At 34.4% G+C, this 22,654-nt stretch overlaps 2 protein-coding genes across 2 annotated transcripts; one reads left to right on the top strand and one right to left on the bottom strand.

Moving 5' to 3' along the window:
- Positions 1 to 10,057: 10,057 nt before the first annotated feature.
- LOC130645651 (trichohyalin-like) lies at positions 10,058 to 15,214 on the top strand. Its single transcript, XM_057451707.1, has 4 exons — positions 10,058 to 10,822; positions 11,747 to 12,228; positions 13,158 to 13,295; positions 13,389 to 15,214. The coding sequence occupies exons 1-4, from the start codon at positions 10,336 to 10,338 to the stop codon at positions 15,021 to 15,023; spliced, it is 2,742 nt and encodes a 913-aa protein (XP_057307690.1). The 5' UTR covers positions 10,058 to 10,335; the 3' UTR covers positions 15,024 to 15,214.
- Positions 15,215 to 16,026: 812 nt separating this feature from the next.
- LOC130645654 (RWD domain-containing protein 1-like) lies at positions 16,027 to 19,658 on the bottom strand. The gene is made up of 5 exons (XM_057451709.1): positions 19,473 to 19,658; positions 19,081 to 19,161; positions 18,364 to 18,494; positions 17,456 to 17,605; positions 16,027 to 16,617 (listed from the first exon to the last, which is right to left on the bottom strand). The coding sequence occupies exons 1-5, from the start codon at positions 19,540 to 19,542 to the stop codon at positions 16,360 to 16,362; spliced, it is 690 nt and encodes a 229-aa protein (XP_057307692.1). The 5' UTR covers positions 19,543 to 19,658; the 3' UTR covers positions 16,027 to 16,359.
- Positions 19,659 to 22,654: the final 2,996 nt, after the last annotated feature.

Here is a 22,654-nt window from a genome sequence, read left to right as displayed (position 1 = left end):
CCCTGGGTTAACTCAAGCTACGTGAGGGAAATTGGGGAGATGGCACACTGCGTAGCCTGCTGGATGCTACAGGATGATTGTTTTGTTTGGTGTGGTAGACTGCCGACCCTAATAATTGGGTCTACAGAGGTGAAAATGAGCATTTAATACTTTCCATCTAAGCCATGGCCCCTCCGGGACATAATAGGCAAGGTATATCCTACAATATTTGTGAGGATAGCCATGTAAATTATACATATCTATCTCTAGGTAATGGAGCTGCTGCCAACACAAAAATACAACAGATTCACAGATTCACTGGCGCATAGAAATGGAAAACTCTAATAACAAGTGCCAGGTCGGAGGTCCTATTTTGCTCGGCGACTAACTTTAGAAATTCGAGTAGCTGACATACGGAGGCCATTCTTGTCTCGATGATTCATGAGACGCGCGAAAAAACTGCGCACGAGGTTCGGTTTCTCTTGGTTTTCTCGAACGCATTGGTTTCTTCAAAATTACTTGCGTTATAATTTTTAATCTATGATCTATTATCATGGAAAAAGACCAAGCAAAGATTGATTCAAGCGATTTTAAAATAGGTGAATTCACTGTTTTTTTATTTCATTTTTATTTCTGTTTATCGTGAAAAAAAATCAATTTTGATATACTCGTGTTGTAGAATATGATGGAAAAGGACTATTTTCAAGTGACGAAGAAGATGATTCGTTCTTTAAATCTGATGCGATGTAAAGAAATATATTTTTTATTTTTGTATTTATACATTATTAAATTTCTTCTACAGTAGTTATAGTGCGCATTTTATTTATTTATTATAGAGATGAAATTTTAAAAATACAAAAAAATCATGCGCAATCTCGAAAAAGGAAACTTGGTAAATCTATAAAATAAATTAATTATTCATGATGTTTTAATTGCAATAATCCTTTTGTTAAAATAATGCTTAAAATAACAATCCTTTTGTTTTATAGAAAGAATAGTGGAGCAAAAACATGAAAGTAAATCTGATATGGAAGTGGAAAAACCCCCAGAGATTGTAGAAAAAGTGCAAAGAAAACGTATTATTTTACTAACAATTTTTACTTGTTTGCAATAGCTACGATTTGGTCACAAATTAATGAAGTTTTAACATCATTTCATTGTCTTTACAAAAACGTGTATGTTATACCGTCGTAAGACATTTCTCCTAAGCAATGAAACTTTACTTCTTTAGAAAGTTGGACAGAATGTGTAGACTCCTTACGAGAAGCTAAAGAAATAATTCAGCAACATGAAATAGAAACCGGAACATCGTATTCTAACTACTTTAAGGATGTAGCTTTCGGTGAAGACAGTAAGTTTTGACTAAATATTTAATAGAATATAGCTACATAAAATGTGATTTAAATTAAATTTTAATTTAAGTGTGGAAATAAGTTATCCAAATAAATTTTTAGAAATTGAATTAAAAGGAAAGTGTATTTTGTTTGAAGACAAAAAATCTGCCATCTCTCAAATAATGTTCGAAGGGGTACCGTTTATAGTTGTTGGAACAAAAAGCCTTGATTGCGCCCATGGTACTGATAGGAATGCTTCTCACAAGAAAAAAAGAAAAGAAAATAAGTTACAGGTCAGCTTTTATAACTTGTTTCTTGGACACACAATTTGTAAAATATTTATTTCCAGAATATTTATTTAAAAAAATTCTCTCTGTTGGTATCACGATGACAGAAATCGAATTAACAAGTACACTATTCTTATTTATAGAATAAGAATGATCATTCAATCGGAGCCTCGCGCTTCTTAGCACAAGTATCCAAAAAAATGGATTGTCCAGCGAAAATTATCCTTCGAGATATTATTTCCTTTCCAGATTACAAGGTGAAATAATATTTTTCCATTCAAAATTACCCGTAAATGCTATAGGATAACACCGTTCTAATATTATTTTATTGGATATAGGATAACACCGTTCTAATATTATTTTATTGTTTATTTAGATAGACAAGTTTACTGAATGGAAGAAGAAAAACTGCGCCAAAAAGTTGAAAAATGACTGGGCAGCTAATAAATCCCAAGTGAAGACCAACAGAAAAATTTGGATAAAAATATTAGATTGTCACGCAGACCATTTGCAAGGAGAGGTATTGTCAATATAATATAGTGTAACGTATAAAATACACCAAGGACGCTATTGCAATAATATTAAACTTGAAATCGTTTTAGCGCGGTGGTATCAGTCAACAAGTCGATTCAAGAATAACAACGAAAATTCACGCACTCGTTGGTCAAGGAGTAAGGCAAGTAAAAGAGATGGAAAGACACATAAAGATATATGTTCAAAATGAGTTGTTTTGTGATAAAATGCTTCCTTCACCAACAAACAGAAGATTTTTTCCCACACGACGTGACATCACAAACCACATGTACATAAGCACAACAAAGTTACGTTTATCAAAAATCGATCAAGAAAACTTAGCATTGAAAATAGAACAATGGAAAAAGCAAGCACCTACCGACAACTTCTTTTTTAGAGGTTATGGTGAAATACTTGAAAACACACAGCAAAATCATAACAAAGACAATAAAGAAGAAGTAAAAGCATCCAATTTATCAACAACATCTAGCAGACTATTATTCGTCCATCAAACCTCGAATCAAAGAAGACTCTACGAAATGTACGGAGATCGTGTCTGTCTTCTTGATGCTACGTATAAGACCACAAAGTACTCGTTGCCTCTTTTCTTCATCGCTGTCAAGACAAACGTAGATTACCAAGTGGTTGGCTCATTTGTAGTTCAAGATGAAACTACAAAATCTATAACAGAAGCGCTGATGATGTTTAAAAATTGGAATAAATCTGTCGAACCAAAGATATTCATGGTTGACAATTGTGAGGAGGAGATCATTTCAGCTGAGCAAACTTTTTCAGGTTTCAATATCTCTTCTATTTCTGTTTGTCATGTTAAATCGACTGTAGTAATGACAACGTAACATTTTTAGGTGTTATCGTGTTGCTGTGTGACTTCCATCGTGAGCAAGCATGGGACAGATGGCTATCCGCAACTGCTAACGGTCTGAGATCACAGAAATCAGATGCACTGACATTGCTGAGAAATATCGCTAGCTCAGAATCCGAACAAATGTACAAACATCATGTCGAATTGTTAAAAGAAAGCAGTATCTGGCTTGCTGAGAACAGTAACAAATTCCGAAGATGGATTTCCACTACTTGGTTGCCTTGTCACAAAGTGCGTAACTACCATAATTTCTTTTATCTTTTTTTCTATATTTTCTATATTTTTCATAATTTTTAATTTTTTATACAGCGTTGGGTTTATGCATTTCGGAAAAACTTGTTGGAAGTGGTTGTCAATACAAACAACGGCGTAGAGAGACAAAACAAAGACCTAAAGCATGAATTTTTGAATCAGTACAAAGACAATTCATTAAGTGGGATGGTAACGGTTTTGGTTGAACAGTTCTTTCCCGAGAAATACAGGAGGTAATTGTATTCAATGAAGTATCCATGATGAAAAATACTCTTAATTAGATTAAAATAATGATCTTTTTCTAGATATGTTGAAAAAAACACACGCTTCAACAGTAAATACAGAAAATATAACACCCTGCTACCGAAATGGATTCACGACAGGCCGCCTAAATTTGTCAAGCATTGCGTTGAGAAACTTGATTTATGCAAAAGCATAAAAACTGAGTGGCTGCAGAAAATTAAGAATCTATATTCTGTAAAAAGTTCAGAGAAGGGAGAGGTGTATATAGTATCGTTTGGAAGTGAAGATGAATGGCCAAGTTGCGGATGTTTTGAGTGGAAAAAAAAGTTCTTGCCATGTAAACATATGTTTGCCGTGATGAGTGTATATGGAAAAGGCTGGAATGACTTCCCCGAACAGTACAAGTCATCGCCATACTTCAATACAGATTCTGCTTTGTATGTGGGTGCAGTGGAAGAAGAACAACGTCACCCTAGTGGTGAAACGCTAACATGTGAGGATATGGAATTCCACAAAATTGAAAAGCGCGTGTACCCTAAGAAAAGCAAAGCAGCCTCATGTCGCGAGTTATTGTCACAAATAAGATCGTTGACATTCTTAGTTAATGATTTTGATGCACTGGAAGACTTAGAGATTTCTCTGAAAGATCTCGTGCTAGGGATGAAAGATGAAGCTCCCCAGGATTATGGTCTGGAAGTGAGAGTGGTCAAGCCAAATTCTGGGCGAAAGTTTGATAAAATTCCATTACCTCGCAAAAAAGAACGCTACGTTGGACGTGTAGGTGTCGGAAAGGATAATTTTAAAAAAGCAGAAGCTGATGTAAGCAATATCATCAATTTGCCAGCAAACAAGCCGAAACAGGACGCGATTATTGTAGAGGAGTTTATCGACAATGTAATAGATTGTAATACTGTAACTCCGCCTCAATCTCCACCTGTCATTAATTTGATCTCACCCGAGAAAACAGGAAAAACAGACGTTGTCTCGGGCCAGTTACCGAGTAAAAAACAATTGTTGACTTCGCGTGAAATGGACAAAATTATCAACAACCATATGCTAACCGATGAATCGATCGAAACTGCGCAGCGTTTGCTTCAAAAACAGTTTCCCGAAATTGGTGGACTTCAGGACACAGTGGTTGGACCTACTGGCGAATTTAAATCAGTGAAGCCTGACCAAAGATTTATCCAAATTTTGCATACTGGTCAGCTTCACTGGATTTGTACTACTAACATGGACAAGCAGAAATCAAACAACGAAAATGTCCTGTTATACGACAGTTTAAATAATGGCACAGTGAATAACCATTCTTTGAAACAAATTACTGACTTCTGTTTCCACCACGATTCTCAGCTGTATGTTAACATCCTTCCAATGCAACAGCAACGGAATGGTGTTGACTGCGGCTTATTTGCCATCGCTTGTGCAACCTCGCTGGCATTTGGAGAAAATCCGGAAGAGGTAACATACGACGATGCACTCCTGAGAAAGCACTTTTTGGAGTGCATTAACGTGCAATCAATGTCACCCTTTCCAAAATCATCAAAACGAATATTGCGTTGCAAACTTAAATGTTTGGTTTTGGAACTTTATTGCGTGTGTCGTGGTATTTTTGGAAATGAAAGGATGGCGCAGTGTGACAAGTGCGAAAAATGGTTTCACGAAATGTGTGAAAACATACCAAACAGCGTTTTTAAGAAATCCAACCAAAATTGGTATTGCAAAAAGTGTAAAAGTGTTAAGTCTTTGTTGTAACTTTATCTTATCTCTTAAGAAAAAAAAGAAAAAAAAAAGAAAGTGTTTTATTCCATTCCCGCGTGGGTGTTCAAGCCGTAGGGCCATAGTCTGTTAGATATTCGGAACAACTCGCGCAAACTCGTCCAAAATATTGTTTTTTATGAACCTCCGACCTGGCACTTGTTATTAGAGTTTTCCCATAGAAATGGCATGTCTCAAAATCGCTGAGTAGCCATTTCAAAATATTGGAAACCCGCGGCTGGCGTGCCGTCTCCACCTCGACTTAATGATAAATCTAAATTTTTACTGGTTTTATTACAACATATATGTTCTTATTTTTGTCGTATCATGTCTTCAATATTAATTATATATTTTATCGATTTTTTGTTTTGTTTTGTTGCCGATGCTAGTGTTTGAACATATATAACTTTTGTAGCAACGGAGAGCATAAAAGATTAGAACCCATGCTACTACCTCGCAACGGTTAAGTTTATTTTCAAAACAATATGGTGACTGCAGCTGCGATAAAGTTTACAAGCCAAGAGTTTGTACTGTCAACAGGCTTTATTTTGTTGTTGTACTTTTTCGTGATTTTTTTTAGAGTTATCTTCCACTAAGTAACAAATAAACATCTGATAAAGCTAGCTATTTATTTCTAGACAAACACCTCTGAGATAAATAGATATGAAAATAGGGCCACCATCCAAAACATTTCATGTTCTCATCCCCCTTTCCTTGTTGTTTGCAAATATGAGTCTTTCCGAGCAGAAAAATTAAATTTATTTTTAGGACCATAAAAAGACTTAGCACCACTTAACCTTTTTCTTTTTGATTGACCAACATAGCCCAAAAGGCGCACTTACTGCAATAATAATGAGTTGGTTTTTAAGCTTCGATTTAGGGAACATTGTCTAAGAAGTGGAAAAAGATGTTAGATATTTAAAATGTAGTTGAACCTTTACTAAATTACTGAACAACTACTTTACAAATAGGTATGAAAGAACTAATTTTAATTGTTGGAAAAAACACACAAAGAGCTCTAAAAGACTCTTTTAGACATCTTCCGCATTTCTAAAAGACGTCCTTTTTAGCACTGATTTGTTCTATAATGCATCTGTTTAAGCGTCTAACAGAGGCCTTTTTTTAAAATGCATTTCGAAAGATCTCTTAGGCATCTCTTAGCATTTGTGGCGCCGTAGATTAGTGGTTATGGCTCTCGTACTCTGTGCGGGAGACCGGGGTTCGATTCCTCTTGACGGCGATTCAACATGGGCGAGTGAATGTTACCATAGCCCCGGGTTAACCCAAGCCATGTGAGGGAAATTGGGAAGATGGCACACTGTGTGGGCCGTTGGATGTTGCGGGAGTTGTCTAGTAGAGCGCGGGCTCTAATTGGGTCTGCGTAGCTCAAAATGAGCATTAAATACTCTAGGACTCTCCATCTACGCCATGGCCCCTCCTGGAAATAATAGACAGGGTATATCCCTCGATATTTGTGAGGCTAGCCATGTAAAATATGCACATCTATCTATCTATCTATCTTTTAAAAGACGTCTTTCCAAAGAAGTCTATTAGATGTTTTTAAGAAATTCTTTTATGATGTGCCTTTTTAAAGACGTCTTTTAGACCTTTTACAGATGTAGAAGTGACTAAAAACCCTTTAAATGCATCTTTAGAAAGACATCTTTTATCTATAAGACGTCTTCCTTGGTTTTTATTGTTTTTTTATATAACTTGTCAGAAAAAATAGGCACTTGTTGCGGTACATGATTTTGATAAAAAGAATTATCATTTCTTTGGTTATGTTTTTGTTTTCATGGAATGGAATTTTTACTAAAAAGATTTTTAGGACACAATTAAAAAAATATTTATATATACCGATAAATTCTTAACAAACAAAAATTATTGAAATGTCATAATCACACTCATTTCCAATTAGGGAAATGTCCTGTTTTAGATTTGTTAAGAAATTATCACATTTTTGCTCTACTAGGATTATATCTAACTGACTGTAGTTTCCTTTAAAATAATTACAAGGAGTAGTTATCTTTCTGTTGTTTTGATAACACCTGACATTTCTTGAGCCTCAAAGTGTTTTCTTTTTAAATTTTGTGTCCTAGAAAAAGAAGTTATGCAATATTTCTTGGACAGTTACTAGAAATATCATGTTCAAAGAAAATTGAGTTAAAAAGTGAGTTTAGATCTAGCACAGTCTAGATCAGATTGGAAGAGGGTCATTAATATACCCCGTCCAACCCATGCTAGCATGGAAAACGGACGTTAAGCCAAGAATGATGATGATGATGCACTGGTTGTTAAATTGATTCATCAAAGGCAGAATTTATGAAATAAAATTTTCTTTGATTAACAAGAATTTAATTTGGATAACGCAGATAAGGATTGGGTTCTTCATCTTCATCATCGCTATAGTTTTCACTGTTTTTACCATCAGTGCCCTCTGTTATGATACATTGCTTTAAGTAAGACTCATTGTGAACTTCATCTGGATTTGGAAGTTTAAAAGTACAATTAAAAAAGCTGCAGTAAAGCAGATATACAAGCTGTGCCAGAGGTTTAGAGAATGCCTGCAGATTGCAAATATTGATAATGCAGTATTACTTTTATTTCTATTTTTATTTTCTGAAACAATAAGCATAAATAAGGCAAATTAATTAAAAACTGGGGTACCTTCATTTTGATTTGCATTTAGATCAATCAGATCATTTTTATCATCAGTGTCGTCATCTGTATCTTCATCGTTGTATACAAATACCCGGATGCCGTTTACAGCAGCTTCAGCAAATATTTTTTGTTGTTTCATTTTGATATGTTAGTTCCAAAATTGTAAAGAGATACAAAAAGAATTGGAAATTTAAGCAATTACTTTGAAATATCTTTTGTTTTTTAGATTTTGCATGTAACAGACAACATAAAGGATAAACCAATGCCTCTACAAAATCAACAAAATTTTAGTTTCTAAACAGTCATGACAAACCAAAGGGTTCAGTGGCATTTTGAGTTCATATTCTTTTTTTACCTGAAACTGTCTCTAAGTATGAAAAAGTCGGGCAGTTTGATAAATGAACACGCAATACGGTATGAGTAGGGTTTTCTAATAAATTTAAAACAACTTATTTGGTATCAGTTGTCCATAAATTATCTTTCTTCTAAACCGAAAGAGCTATAGACATAATAATTTGCATGCACATAAGAGGATAAATAAATAATTAAAAAAAAATTCTTTGGACCAATATATATGACCCCAAATTTTTTTTGTTGCAATCAGGGGCATTACAAAAATTATTAAAAATTTATTTTTGACAATACAATTCCTGAGGTACAAAAAGTCACACAGTTTCAACACTTAATAATCTTCATTCGTATATTTTTTGAAAAATACCTGGAGAGGGGGGAGTATATGTCACTGTAAAGTATTCTAGTTACTTTTCAACTTTAAGTAAATAAAAGTTTACTGGTACAGAAGCCTGATTTTTAGCATGTGGCGCCGTTGATTAGTGGTTATTGTGGTGCCGTAGATTAGTAGTTATAGCTCTCATACTCTGTGCGGGAGACCAGGGTTCGATTCCTCTTGATGGCGATTCAACATAGGCGAGTGAATGTTACCATAACCCCGGGGTTAACCCAAGCCATGTAAGGGAAATTGGGGAGATGGCACACTGTGTGGGCAATGGATGTTGCCGGGAGTTGTCAAGTAGAGCGTGGGCCCTAACTGGGTCTGCGTAGCTCAAAATTAGCATTAGCTACCTACCTACCTACCTACCTACCTACCTACCTACCTACCTACCTACCTACAGACCTTTTCTGGTTGTTTGCCATTGATTTTGTGTTTAAAATAAATTGTATCTATCAATTAAAAACAGCAGTAGATTAAATGTAATAGCTTAAGTTTGAGCAAAGCCAAGGAAATCTGGGAATTGGCAAATCACTATGTACGGGTGTTGAGGCTCAATTGCACTATTTTTTTGCAATCATTGTTAGCTATCATGTTGTTTGACAGTTTGTTGTTTAATTTTGAAATATGGTAGCTATTTTAAGGCAAAACTATACCATCAATATCTATCTTGTCTGTTTAACAGTCATTGTTACTGATTAGTTATCAATTAACGTTTAATAAAAATGGTAGTCCTTGCTCAAAATAGTGACAAAAAAAATCTTGTACTACCAATAAGTATCAAAATGAAAATTTATAAAAAGTTTAACTTCTCCTTTTTAATAATCATTGGTAAATCATTGGTTCGTGGCGCCGTAGATTAGTGGTTATAGCTCTCGTACTCTGTGCGGGAGACCGGGGTTCGATTCCTCTTGACGGTGATTCAACATGGGCGAGTGAATGTTACCATAGCCCCGGGTTAACCAAGCCATGTGAGGGAAATTGGGAAGATGGCACACTGTGTGGGCCGTTGGATGTTGCCGGGAGTTGTCTAATAGAGCGCGGGCTCTAATTGGGTCTGCGTAGCTCAAAATGAGCATTAAATACTCTAGGACTCTCCATCTACGCCATGGCCCCTCCTGGAAATAATAGACAGGGTATATCCCTCGATATTTGTGAGGCTAGCCATGTAAAATATGCACATCTATCTATCTAAAAAACATTAAGTAAATTTTTATTTATCATTATTCATGCTCAATAACTGTGCAATAACAGTGATTTCAAAAATGATAGTGTGTTTGAACCTTTATGCTGAAAAAAATGAAGTGATATATGTTTCCTTTGTAATCAAATTATTTAATATGCTATATAAATTAATTATTTTTTCTATACATCTTTCTTATAATGTGCATTAATTAAAACTGACTGTGTTTTTCAACAAAAATTACTTAAAGTTGGTGTATAAATCTTTATTGAAATATTTATATCCGAAATACAAATATATATTAAACATCATTTAAAGATAATAAATTATTCAACAAAATTTTATCATCACCTTAGTAACAAAAAAGTCAATTTTGTATTTAGTAACAAAACAGTTTACAATGTTTGATAGTGGGAAACGGTTTCATGTTTTATATTAAGATGTATTTGAGAAGTTCAACTAAAACACAACTAACCATATAAAATCTGCTTATAGTGAAATAAACAAACCCAATGATGTCTGATTCGCAGTTTGATTTTGCTGGCAAAAATGACAACTTGTATGAGAGTTCTCATAGTGATGATGACGATGATCCAAAGAAAACTTCAAATGAACGTGATAAATATAATTATGATAGTGAATTTTCTGATGATGAACCAACACCACGACATAAAGATGATTCCAACCACGTAAGCAAACCTAATAAACAAAATAAAAACAAAAACTCGAAAAGAACTAGTGATGACAAACTTGATCATTCAAGTTCAAGCTATAACAGTCCCTCAGGAAGGAGCAGTTCAAGATATTTGAATAAAGATTCTTATGAAAGCTCTTGTGATGAGTATGAAGATACAGATGATGATAAGGACCCTGTACCACCGCCCCCGAAAACAAATAACACATCAAAAAAGAATAATAGTAATAAACCTGTAAAAAAAACAAATAACTTGAATCAAATTCAAGCACAAAGAAGAACTGTCTCACAGCCTCCAAGAAAAGGTTTGTAAAGAAAATGTTTTCCACTTTCTATGAACGTTATAAAATGAAAGCAGCATAGGTTTGCATAAATTTCTAAGCCTGTAAATGTTTTTCAGTCGTGTAGTGTCATTAAACATATAGTTTAACCCCAAAAATAGAAGATCACAATTAATAACATTAGCTTAAACATTTAATTAGTAACAAAGGGATACGTGTCACATTCTCTAAGTTCTATATATTTAACTTTTTCTGTCTATAGTTTTTTAAAAATGTAGCTCAAAACATCAATACAAATGATTGGAGATGTGTCCTTTTGTTATGAAAATGCAGTTTTTACCCTATAGTGTACATATATATACCATTATGAAAAAGTGTACAATAAAAATTAGGCATAGCAAGCAGTTACAATCACAAAACAATGTAAAAAGTGTGTCTAAATTGTGGTTACAACCAAATCATGATAAAATAAAATCCATCCAAGTAAGATATTTCAGATTCTATTTAACTTCAAGTGAAAATGTTACAAAATAGTGGCCTATTTTTGATCTACGTTATGTGTCCTTTCCCGATGTGGTCACTTTTAACGATTGTGGTGTGGAGTTGTCATAACAAACTAAACTCTCTAGGATGTTTGAAACTGATGTATTCTCTTTCATCTGTCAGTATTAGACCTAAAATTCACAAATCAAACTAGACACAAGCGTTGTGATTCAGACTGATTTGAAAGAAGATGCTGAGAGATCTGATTTTGATGGTTTTGAGTGATGAGAGAAACAATTATATACTGGTGATCTCTGTGCTGCTATATGTGTGTCAGATAAAAAAAAATTGTTTCTAGCTCGCTGAGTATCTCAGCGTCTTTTAATATATCAGAAGAAAATATTTCAAGAAGAAAGTTTCTGAAACTATAACGCATGATTATCAATTCAGTTTTTTTAACTACAGGTCAAGGGAGGGGTCGTGGTAATTCTGGTAGAACTCGCAGTAACGAAGATCGCGGCGTTGTGGTCAACAGAGTGTTGTCTGCAAATCGAAACAAATCGAAGGCACTGCATAACATCATACACGATCTGCAGCACCAAATCGAAACTTTAACTATCGAAAATCGAGACTTAAAAAGAGCCGCACGACTTCAAGATCGAGAGATTCGCAAACTTGATAACGCTGAAGCTGAGCTGCCATCGCTTTTAAAGAAACATAGCAGCGAGATGTTTATGATGCAAGAAAAGTTCAGAAAACAGAAGGAAGTTGGAGACAAAGCTAAGCAAGATTTAAAAAAGCGAGAAGATGAATTGTACAAAACAAAAGAGAAATTAAGAAAGTATGAAAAAATGGCGAAGGAAAAAAATCTAGCCGAGAGAAATACACTTAGCAAGAAATTAGAAGAAATGGAGACAGCCATGGAAGAAAAGAACAAGAAAATAGCGGTAATGTTTAAAACTACATGTTTTTTTACAAACAACCCAATTTCTGTATTAACACGGCCTCCGAAATTAGACACTTTTCTTTTTATTAAGAAAAGTAAAAACAATAAAAAAAATTATGAATTATGAATTTTATAAAGGCTGTCTCCTCATCTGAATATCATCCCGAATTCCGAAATTAATCAGAAGGATGATTTAAAGACCTTATTAACAATTTCCTTAAAATACTTTTCATTCTGAAAGTTTTATAAAATTGATTGATTGTTAGAATGTCCAGGTTAAAGTCTGAGTTGGGCTCCGCATAATTTTGTGAATTTTTTTAATGACCCCATGCTTAACTTTCCAAATTTTCATCCTGTCTAGTTACACACATACTTTCATTCCTAGTTCACTTTTCTGAGCCCTAGCTGAAATTTTCTGAAACAGTTTCATACTGCTCCTAATACCCTATGCAATGAAGTACATTATCTCTCCCTCTTTCTCCTGTCGTTTTATTTGGCGTGAATCACTGTAACCAATATCATTATTGTATTTGCTATTTTAAAAGAGCCTGTTATTAAATCCAAAGTTTGTATAATCATATAATAATCCAGTTTAATTTTATCCCCTCGTTGTTTCCTTTTGTCCATAGAACAAAAATTATTGTTTTCAGACATCTCATCACGTTCAGTGTCCTAATTTCTAAAATATTAAATTTCAAAAAGACCTGTATCTTTGGTATTAATATGATGTATTACACCTTTCGTGAGTTCTAATAACTAACATGAAAGTGTCAAGCTAACAATTTGTTAAATTTAACTTTTATTTTTATCAACTCAAGCCGGAATGAAAAATAGAGTTACTTAAAAAGTTGTTTTGCAAATTGTTTCCTCTAATAAGTAAGGTTTGCATGCTTGCTCTGTGAACTTGTTTTGACGTGTGTTTTACTGTAGGAACTCACTCGCGCTGTCCAGTTGCATGAAAAGGTTCGAGCGAGAGAGTTAAAGGAGAAGAATGAAAAATACAAGAAAGCTGTTGATGAAATGAAAAGACTGGAACAAGAACAAAAAGATTTGTTACGCCGCTTAAAGGTGATTTTCTAATTATTTTTTACAAGCCCTTTTTTAACTCCTGTTAAGTACGATGGCTAGATTTTCCTGATCCGTTTAAATGTTATTTTTAAGGATAAGGAGAAAGCGTTAGAAATTACAAACATTTATTCGCAGCGGCTTCAACGGCGCGGCAGTAAGGATAGTGAACATACTTTGTTTGGTCCCGATGATTCTGTCCCTGCAGCCATCAGAAGACATCAAGAAGAACAAGGTAGCGTGTACGCCGAATCTGTAAAAAAGGCTTCCACTGAAAAACGTAACAGGGGGAGTGCTAGCCCACGAACTAAAATGGTTTCTTTCGATGCTGAAAAAGATAGTCCAGTTGCTTCTCCAAGACAAGAAAATAGTCCAGCCGCTTCTCCGACACAAGAAAATGAAGTTAAAAATGCACCAATGCCGGAAACAAAGGCCGTTGAAACGCTAGTTGGCGAGCTTAAAAAGAAATACGAGGAAGACGAGATAGAAGAAATGCAGGACGAAGACTTTTTTTATACTAACTCAAAGCGAGACAGTGAAGATAGACGGTTGGAAGAAATCGATCAAAAGTTAGCTGAGATGAAGAGGCGAGAGGAGTCTGAGAAAGCAGAAGAAGAACGTCGACGACAAGAAGCAGAGAGGGAACTTGAGAGGCGTATCGCGAAAATTGAAGAAGAGCGCAAAAGAAAAGAAAGGGAGGAGCAAGCCGCGAGGGAAGAAGAGTTGCGATTGAGAAGGGAAGAACAAGAACGCAAACTGCTTGATGATATGAGGAAACAAAACGAAAAAGAACAGGAGCACCGTCAGAAAGCCTTGGAAGAACGCGATGGACAAGACGAAGATTTTAAAAGGAAGAAACAGGAAATGTTAGAAAAACGAAAGAAAAAAGAAATCCTGTTAGCGAGGATGCAGGCTATCGATCGAGGTGAAAATCCCGACAATATCACAGAGGAGAATGGGTATAGTTACGAAGAACCGAACGAATATAAGAAGCCGAAAAAGAAGCCAATTTTTCTTGAAAGTACCACACAAGAAAGATACAAAACCGAAGGCGACTTTTTGTCACACGAGCCGTTTGATTTTAGCGGAGATACCAAACAAGCGCCTCCTGCTGTGAGACGTAAAAGTACAGATGATGATATATTCAATACTAAATCTAACCGCCAAAATTCCTGGGAATTTAAACGAACTGACCAAAATCTTCATCGAGGGCTACCTGCGCATTCTGACGAAAATTCGCCCGTTATAAAACGACGTAATACAAAAGATAGCGACGAATTAACGTTAGGGTCGCCATCCGGTAGAAATCGTCGTCACGCACGGAATAGCGTTAAAAAAGTTTCGACGAACGATTCGATATTTGCGGACGACAAAAAAACTCGTCGTCGGGATTTGTATAATGATGAAGGGTTAAATGCGACGTATTCACCGACTGGAGTTGATAGTCCACGTCTTAGAAATCATAAAATCAACAATAATTCGCCGTTTGATTTATTTGACGATCCCTTTAAAGAGGACTCGAAACAAAATAAAAATCATAATAAAAATAAAAACAACATTGTTTTCAGTTCTGATGAAGATGAAAATGATAATGTGTCGGCTTATCAACCGACATTTAACCGGAAAAACTCTAACAATCGTACGAAACACGTCCATCAAAGTAGAAGGTCGCCGTTAAAGACGCCTGACCATTTTGGAGACGACGACTTGGAAGAAATGATACTCGCTTAATATACTATACATATGCATCTATATAATGTCTGTTTTGTTCATGTGCATCTTAATATGCAATGTTTCGAATTAATACCTCTTCAAGTTTAGTAAAATTTAAAAATTTTATTTTAAAGCGTGTCTATGCTAAAATCTTCTATAAATAGTTTCTTCTTAGGATCAACCTTATTCCCAGGGCACATTATAATTTTGATTAATTAAATAATTTTCCCGAAATTTTTGAAGTCTAAAAACATAGCATACTTTCCTAAAAACGAGTTTGGTTACTTTCATTTTTAATCATTTTTTTTAAATATGTTAAATAGTGTAATATATGAAAGAAATTAATTTATTCCAAAATATGTTTTCATTTAGTTTTGATGATCTGATTCTGGAATTGAAGATTTATCTTACCGTTCTAAATGACTTTTGAAAATTTAGCATACAAGTTAGTTGGACAAAATTTTACCAAATATCACGTTCAGATGTTTAGACTATTTCGACTTTGAACGGAAAAAAAAGACTTCGTCTTCTTTCAGAAAACTGTTCTCTACCCCTGGGGACTAAACAGTCTTGCACGCCTGTGATATCCTACTGTCAGAATACTGGCCGCCCTTTATGAATAGTTACTGCTCGTTACTTCTCTATTTCTATTCTACTAGGTTACTTCTATTGTTTATTGCTCACGCGAACATTATCAGAAAATCCTTAGTTTTTGGCGAATGGACGCAATCACTCGAACAAATATATTTAATTATTGTATTATTTAAGCGGGTAGAATGTTACCACACTGGCTTTGTGCTCATTGTGTGTGAATTTAACCTTTATTGGGATTTTCTCTAATACGTTCGTTTGCGTCAGACAAATCAGACAGTAGGAAAATGAGACGTTCCGGAGATACCAACGAAAAAGACTTGACATACCTAAGGAAGAAAAGTTTGCTGAACAAATTTTATCGGGAATTTCTTTTGTGCTTTTAATTCGCACATTTTTACGCGAAAAAAGTAGAAGACGATAGTGTTTAAATAATGCATTTTATTCAGGATTTGATATTATATCGTGATATACTTTACGTTCTTGAATACACTTCTTTCTGCGATTATTTTTCTTCGCAAAATAATCAAATCAAAATTAAGCTAACTCTTTTTCGGAAAAAAGCCTTCCAAATAAATACATCAGTTTCGCATTTTTTCCGCGACATTTTCCAATCGCAAAAATATGTTGCGCAGTTCGCATCTATCTTTTTTTTTAAGACCGCAAAAGGCTGTACAATTAACGTGTTGGAGAGCTCACACTAAACTAAGTATAAAATCTTATTTAAAAATTAGAACAGCAATATTTCATTCTGACATTATTTTTATTCATCGAAGTCTTCATCTAAGTCCAAATCATCTAGGTCTTGAAATAACGATTCGTCGACTTTGACACCAGCTTCACTTATAAACTGAATATCAGATTCATTTAACGTGGAGTCTCTTTCAAATAATTGTTTGCCAGTCAATTTTTTAAGTTTATTTTCGTCTTGCTGTTTTCTTTTCCCACATGCAATCATCTCTTGGTCAAATTTTATTTTCCACGCTAAGAAGTTTTCTAACGTTACCGGCGTTCCTTTATACTATATGAAAAAAGAAAGAGCAAAACAAATACGCGTAAAAATATCAGAATAACTATTCCTAAGCCGAATCTCCACTGGAGGATATTCGCGACGATTTTTGTGACGTAAAGTAGAAACAAATTTAACTTTTCGTCATGACGAAAATCGCGACTAATCAAATTCGAATATTGATGACGATCGTCGTAAAAATCGCCCTGTGGAGATTCGCGCTTAGGTAGCCTTTTTATGGACTCGATATGATATTCACTCGAAATAAGAATTAAAACCACAATGAAATTTTGTTGTACATACAGTTTTTCATATCAGGATTGTATAAATTGCACATGCGCAACAGCTTTCAACATGCATGTAAAAAGGCTACCTTAAACAGAGCAATAATAATGCAATTTGATAATTTCTGCTAATTATTCGTTGCTTCATGACCTTTTTGGTTCATGTTAGTACTGCATGAAGAGAGAAAGAGAAAGTTATCAATCAATTAGATGTTTTCCACAAATAAAACTAAACGGGAAATCCAGCTCTATTCTCAAATGTTTAATAATATCCAATGGTACAATTTTTTGGTTGCACAACGATTTCATTTTTATCTAAGCCTCAGTTACTAAAGGCAAGTTTTGATTTCAGCTTCGAAGTTGCTAACCATAATATTTAAATTTTACAAGATTTTAGCTTTGCACATGAACTTTTCACTCTTTAAATGTACTATTCATACGAGAAAAAAGATCTTTCATTGTATAGAACTTATTTTTTTAAATTACTTAAGTTTTGAGTTAAATCACTACCTCACGTTCTACCAACTCGCTTGCTCATGAAATAAATAAAACAAGAAGATACTTACTTTAATTTCATCTAGACGTTGTTGTTCGAGTTTTGCGCGATCTTTTTCATCTTGTATTTCTTGTTTTATATCCTCAATTATATTATTTAACTGTTCTTGTGCTGTCGAGACGAGTGTAAATATCATCACCATTCCGATATTCTCCTCTGCCTAAATAAATACAAGTTTCTTTAGTTTGATCTTATGTGAAGAATTTTCGTAAGGGGAACATTAAATTTTAGTAAATCCCCTTAATTACTACAAGAAAATATACAATGGAATAAATTCAACAAAATAAAAAACAAGAATTTTAATGTTTCGAGATACAAAAATTTTTTGTAAGATTTTGTTCATTTCAACAGAAAAAAAATGTGGGGAAATACTTTATTCGGAATTTTGGATTTACTAAGGTTTTTGATCTGGCAGTTTTACACATTGAAAAAATTGGCGCTTTTCTTAGAGGAAATTTGTACACTCAGCGCCACGCTGTCTTGAATCTTAGCAATTGGGTTCCGTTTTCACTTGTCTATTAAAGTTTTGTTTTAGTCTCTCCTTCTGAGTGCTTTGCCGAATCTGAACGATTTTCCCGAGTGTTATGGCACCGATTCAACATTTGGTCTGATTTGACATTCAGGTCTACACGTAGCAGCTTCCATCTGGTCTGTATAGTATGGGAAACTCGGAGGGAAGCACCTCAACCAAGGAGTGCCAACCGCCGATCTTGGCTAAATTTACAGCAGTTTGCTAAACCCCAATGCCAGTCAAGTGTCATACAACATTGTTTATTACCACGGTTAACTGTATACCATCTGACAATCTTGTTTCCCCCCCTTGGCATTCCTAAAAATAGACTTGAAATTTCTTGTCTATCCCAGACTTTTTCCAATGAAATCTATTCAATTCGTTTGTAAAAGATGTGAAGGAATTACCTGTTCTTCGAGCAGAGACTGTAACGCATTAATTCTGTCTTCTGTCAAGTTTTCTGATGTGTTCTCAATTTCTATGATAGGCTTTTGATCAGGATACTCATCTACATATGTAAACTTTAGATCTGCAAATACTAAAAAAAAAAGATTTATATATTTTATATCAGTGGAATTAGTCTTACACATTAACTTCACAAGTGATGCAAAGATTATGTCTTACATAAATGTAATAGAGTCCTAAACTCGTTAAGTTAACTTCAATGATATCCACATATTAAGAAATTATCACTAGAAAAATTTTCACGCTATGAAATTGGACAGTTTTTGCAAGATAAAGATTTGCTGATATTGTAATTTGTTAAGTGCTCAAATTTTTTGCTAAGAAAAATGTTGAAAATGAATTTACATTCATTGTTTCATTTCCAGAAACTGTTGTGAATAGAATAATTTTTTCACATAAATTTATGCATATTTCCAATTTTGCCCAATTTGAAATTTTAGTGGATAGACTTCAAGGAAATTGGTGAAACTTTTTCTTGTTTTTGCTGATTAAAGTAGGAGTTTATGGAGCATGTAACAGAATTATATTCTTGTAAATCTATACTATCTTGTACTATATTGTATTTTTATGTACATAAAACATCTTTAACAAAAAATTATGTCAAGCGCCTTGAACTAAATTTTTACATAAAACTTATTTATATGCATAAACCGTTATACCAACAACTTTATGCTCATCTCGCGTATCTTCATTTGAACATCTAATAGCCACTTTAAAGGAATATGGATCTGTGGTTAACACTGAAAAAAATGGAAGCCATATTAATGGTGCACTAATATCTCCTCCTTAAATTAATGCACCTTCAATGCACAAGACCATACAGTGATTGCAACATAGATAAATTCTGACAACAAAAATGACAATAACATTTATAGACAGATTATTGTAATTTTCCGGAAATAGTACTAATGAAAGTTGGCATTATGTAAAATGTGGGTGGAAAGATTTCATTCAGAACATGAGAATGTAGAATGAAAACAAAATGAGAGGTCACTATCTTCTGCACATTATAATACAGCATCCACTACTAAAAGTATATACATAGTATTACCTGTAAGTTCCTCTGAGAAAATAGCTTCTAATGCTTCAAACTCTCCAGTTTGCTCTTCTTTGTAATCCATTTTATGTTTCTTTTGGAAGAAAGACTATATTTATATAATTTATCATGTATGCAGCCAACAAGAGCAAAGCAACTTTCTTTAAAATTTGTCTTTAGCCTAAGGTTTTTTTTTGCATGTTTGTTTACAATGAAACAAGTACAAGTCATGTTGGTTATTTGCATTAAAATATACAAAAAATGTCAGCATTTTTTCTGTTGTTTTGTTACCTTCAAAAGATATTTTTAAGTAAAATTTTAACTGTGCACCTATAGGTGTGGTGCAATGTTCAACTTCTTATCAAATTTGGCATTCAATACCTACTATATGCTGGCAATCTTTCGCTGTCACAAACAAAATTAATAAGAAAAGGCTGACCGTGGAGTTAGAACATCACAGTTATATGCTATATTTAGGGAAAATCTAGCACCAGAAATCCTGAGTTCATGCAGTTTTGCAGGGCAAACTAAAACACATATTGCACAATTTTGACTCATACTCAAGTTATATATTAGGCAAAATATTGTCCAGCTGTTATGCCTATTTGTGACCTAAATGCACCATTTTAATAATTTTGATTTTTTTTTCCTCTCTTAGCATAATCACAAATTTAAAGCTTAAATTTAATTCATATGAAATAGCTCAAAATTTACTGTGGTGGAACTTGAAACAAGCATATTTAAAATTAACTGCTTTCATTTATTTTCCAGAAATATCATTTTCATTTTACCAGTTTGATTTATTCTGCTGGTAGTTGATCCCTATTTATTTTGCCGGTAGAAACTGTCAGAGAAAGGTATTCCTATATATACTGTCAGTACTTACTACCAGAAGAACAAATGACCCTAATACATTGCCAGCAGTGGTACTGTAGGCAGAATAAATGCCTCCAATTATAAACTTATGCCCCCACATACAATGGCAAAATACTTAGGCCCAAGTATTTTGGCATACTGCTGTCAAAATGAATAGCCCTCATTATATTGCAGTCAGAATAAATGACCCTATTTATACTGCTGGCAGAGTAAATCTTAATATACTGCTGTATAAATACCTCAAATATTCTGCTAAAGTTACCAGTCACCAAAAAAAGTCCTATACTATTAGCAGAATAATTCTCTGAAGTATTTCTGCCAGTAGTTAGCTAGCTACCCAATGGCACAAGAAATACCCTAGTTTAGTCTGCCAGAAGTTAGTGCTGGCATAATAAATATCCCCATTTATTCTGCTGGTATGAGCAAAATAAGTAGGGTATTTTGCAAAATATCCAAATTCTTTAGCTGTAAAAAGAATTATTTTGCTACTCTCATTATTTCTTATGTCAAACTTTAAGGAGATAGAGCCTACATAACTAAGTCGTCCTATGCTGCAATTTTCAGTGATCAGAAGCTTTTTATCTAAGTGACATTTGCATGCAAAGCAGCTAGCTAGCCTGGTCGTCAATATAAGAGAAAAAAACGCAAGAATGGGTTAGCTAGCTAGCTTGATAGCAAAAAAAATCCTTTTTTATTACAAATCACACAGATGAAAAAAAGAAGAGTTGTGCATACTGGGTAAAATATCACGTAAATCTAAACGTAAACCAGCGCTGGCAGGATTTGAGAGGTAGTTTTCCTTCAAATCAACACATCACATCACACGCTTCTGCTCGTTTATTTTTTGAGCATTTAGCGCTTCCAACTACCATGCCAAGCCAATGTAGATAAAAGTCTCTACGCGAGGTGCCAACGGCGAGGGGTTGTACAACCCCCTGCTCTTTTTTTTAATGTCTGTCATCTGTATGGCAACTTCGTTCCCATGGTATTTTTTGCTTTTTTGATATCCAAGACGGCCTATGCGAAGATATAACTATATCATTTTTTGCGCCGTCGCGTATGCGTTTCATCCTCATCAAGAAACGCTACATACAGGCCATGATGACATCGAGGTTTCTCTCCAATATACTTTTCGTCGTGAATTTTCCGGCGATAGTAATAAAAATAGTTGTGAAAATCGATTAGTGAACACTTAACTTTAGTAGGTTCCATTCAACTAGTCCAGTCAGTCGTTTCCAGCGCCGGTCTAAGTGTCAGAAGAAAAGATGTAGTTGCTACAATCAGCGAAGGAAAGTTTTTAGATTTTGAAGTTTTCAGCAAATATTGCAGAGGCGATATTTGTTTGGCGATATAAATGTGGCATAAGAATGAAAGTAAGCCTGGTTATCAGGCATGGAAAGCCAACCACATTTGCTCCTTAAACCATACAACATCATCAGGTGCAATGGAAGGTTCTGGGGCAGTAAAGATTTTCAACCGCTCTGTTGAAAAAAAACGATCTAATTTATAAATATTATTTGGGAGATGGTGACTCTTCGTCGTATGGTAATGTTGTTGCTAGCAAACCATATGAAGCATAAGGCATAGAACCCGAGAAACTAGAGTGTGTTGGTCATATACAAAAACGTATTGGAACCAGACTACGCAACCGACGCAAGGAAAAACATAATGGGATGAAGCTGACAGGCCATGGCAAACTAACTGAAGTTGCAGTTAATGCCATGCAAAATTATTTTGGTATGGCCATACGTCAAACAACAGCTTTAAAGTCGTTAAATGATAAAGAAAAAGTGTACCAAATGAAAAAAAACATTCGAGCAGTTTTGTACCATTGTACTGATTTCCCTGACACAACTCGTCGTCACATACTTTGCCCAACTGGTCCTAATAGCTGGTGTAAGTGGAAAAAGTCAGAAAGAGCATCAGTTGACAATTCCTACAGACCAAAAGTAAACTTGCCAATTTGGATATACAATATTGTAAGGAAAGACTTTGAGGAATTAAGCGATGATAAAATTTTAAAAAGGTGTACCCATGGAAAGACACAGAACGCTAATGAGAGTCTTAATAATGTAATTTGGTCAAGGTGTCCCAAAAATATATTCTTACATAAATCTTCTTTCGAAATGGGAGTCAATTCTGCCGTATTGCATTTTAATGAGGGAACAGCTGGTGTTAAAAGAGTCTTGAATTTTTTGAATCTTGAAATTGGCGCTAAAACCATTTTGTCGTCATCTCGTAAGGATAAAGCCCGCTTGTCGAATATGGCTAGAAAAGACACTTTAAAGGTTAAAAATAGAAGAAGAAAATTGAGAGCTATT

Source organism: Hydractinia symbiolongicarpus, chromosome 5 (assembly GCF_029227915.1).
Source record: "Hydractinia symbiolongicarpus strain clone_291-10 chromosome 5, HSymV2.1, whole genome shotgun sequence".
Taxonomy (NCBI): Eukaryota; Metazoa; Cnidaria; class Hydrozoa; order Anthoathecata; family Hydractiniidae; genus Hydractinia; species Hydractinia symbiolongicarpus.
Note: the sequence above shows the minus strand (reverse complement) of the source record. Positions and strands in the feature narration are given on the sequence as shown.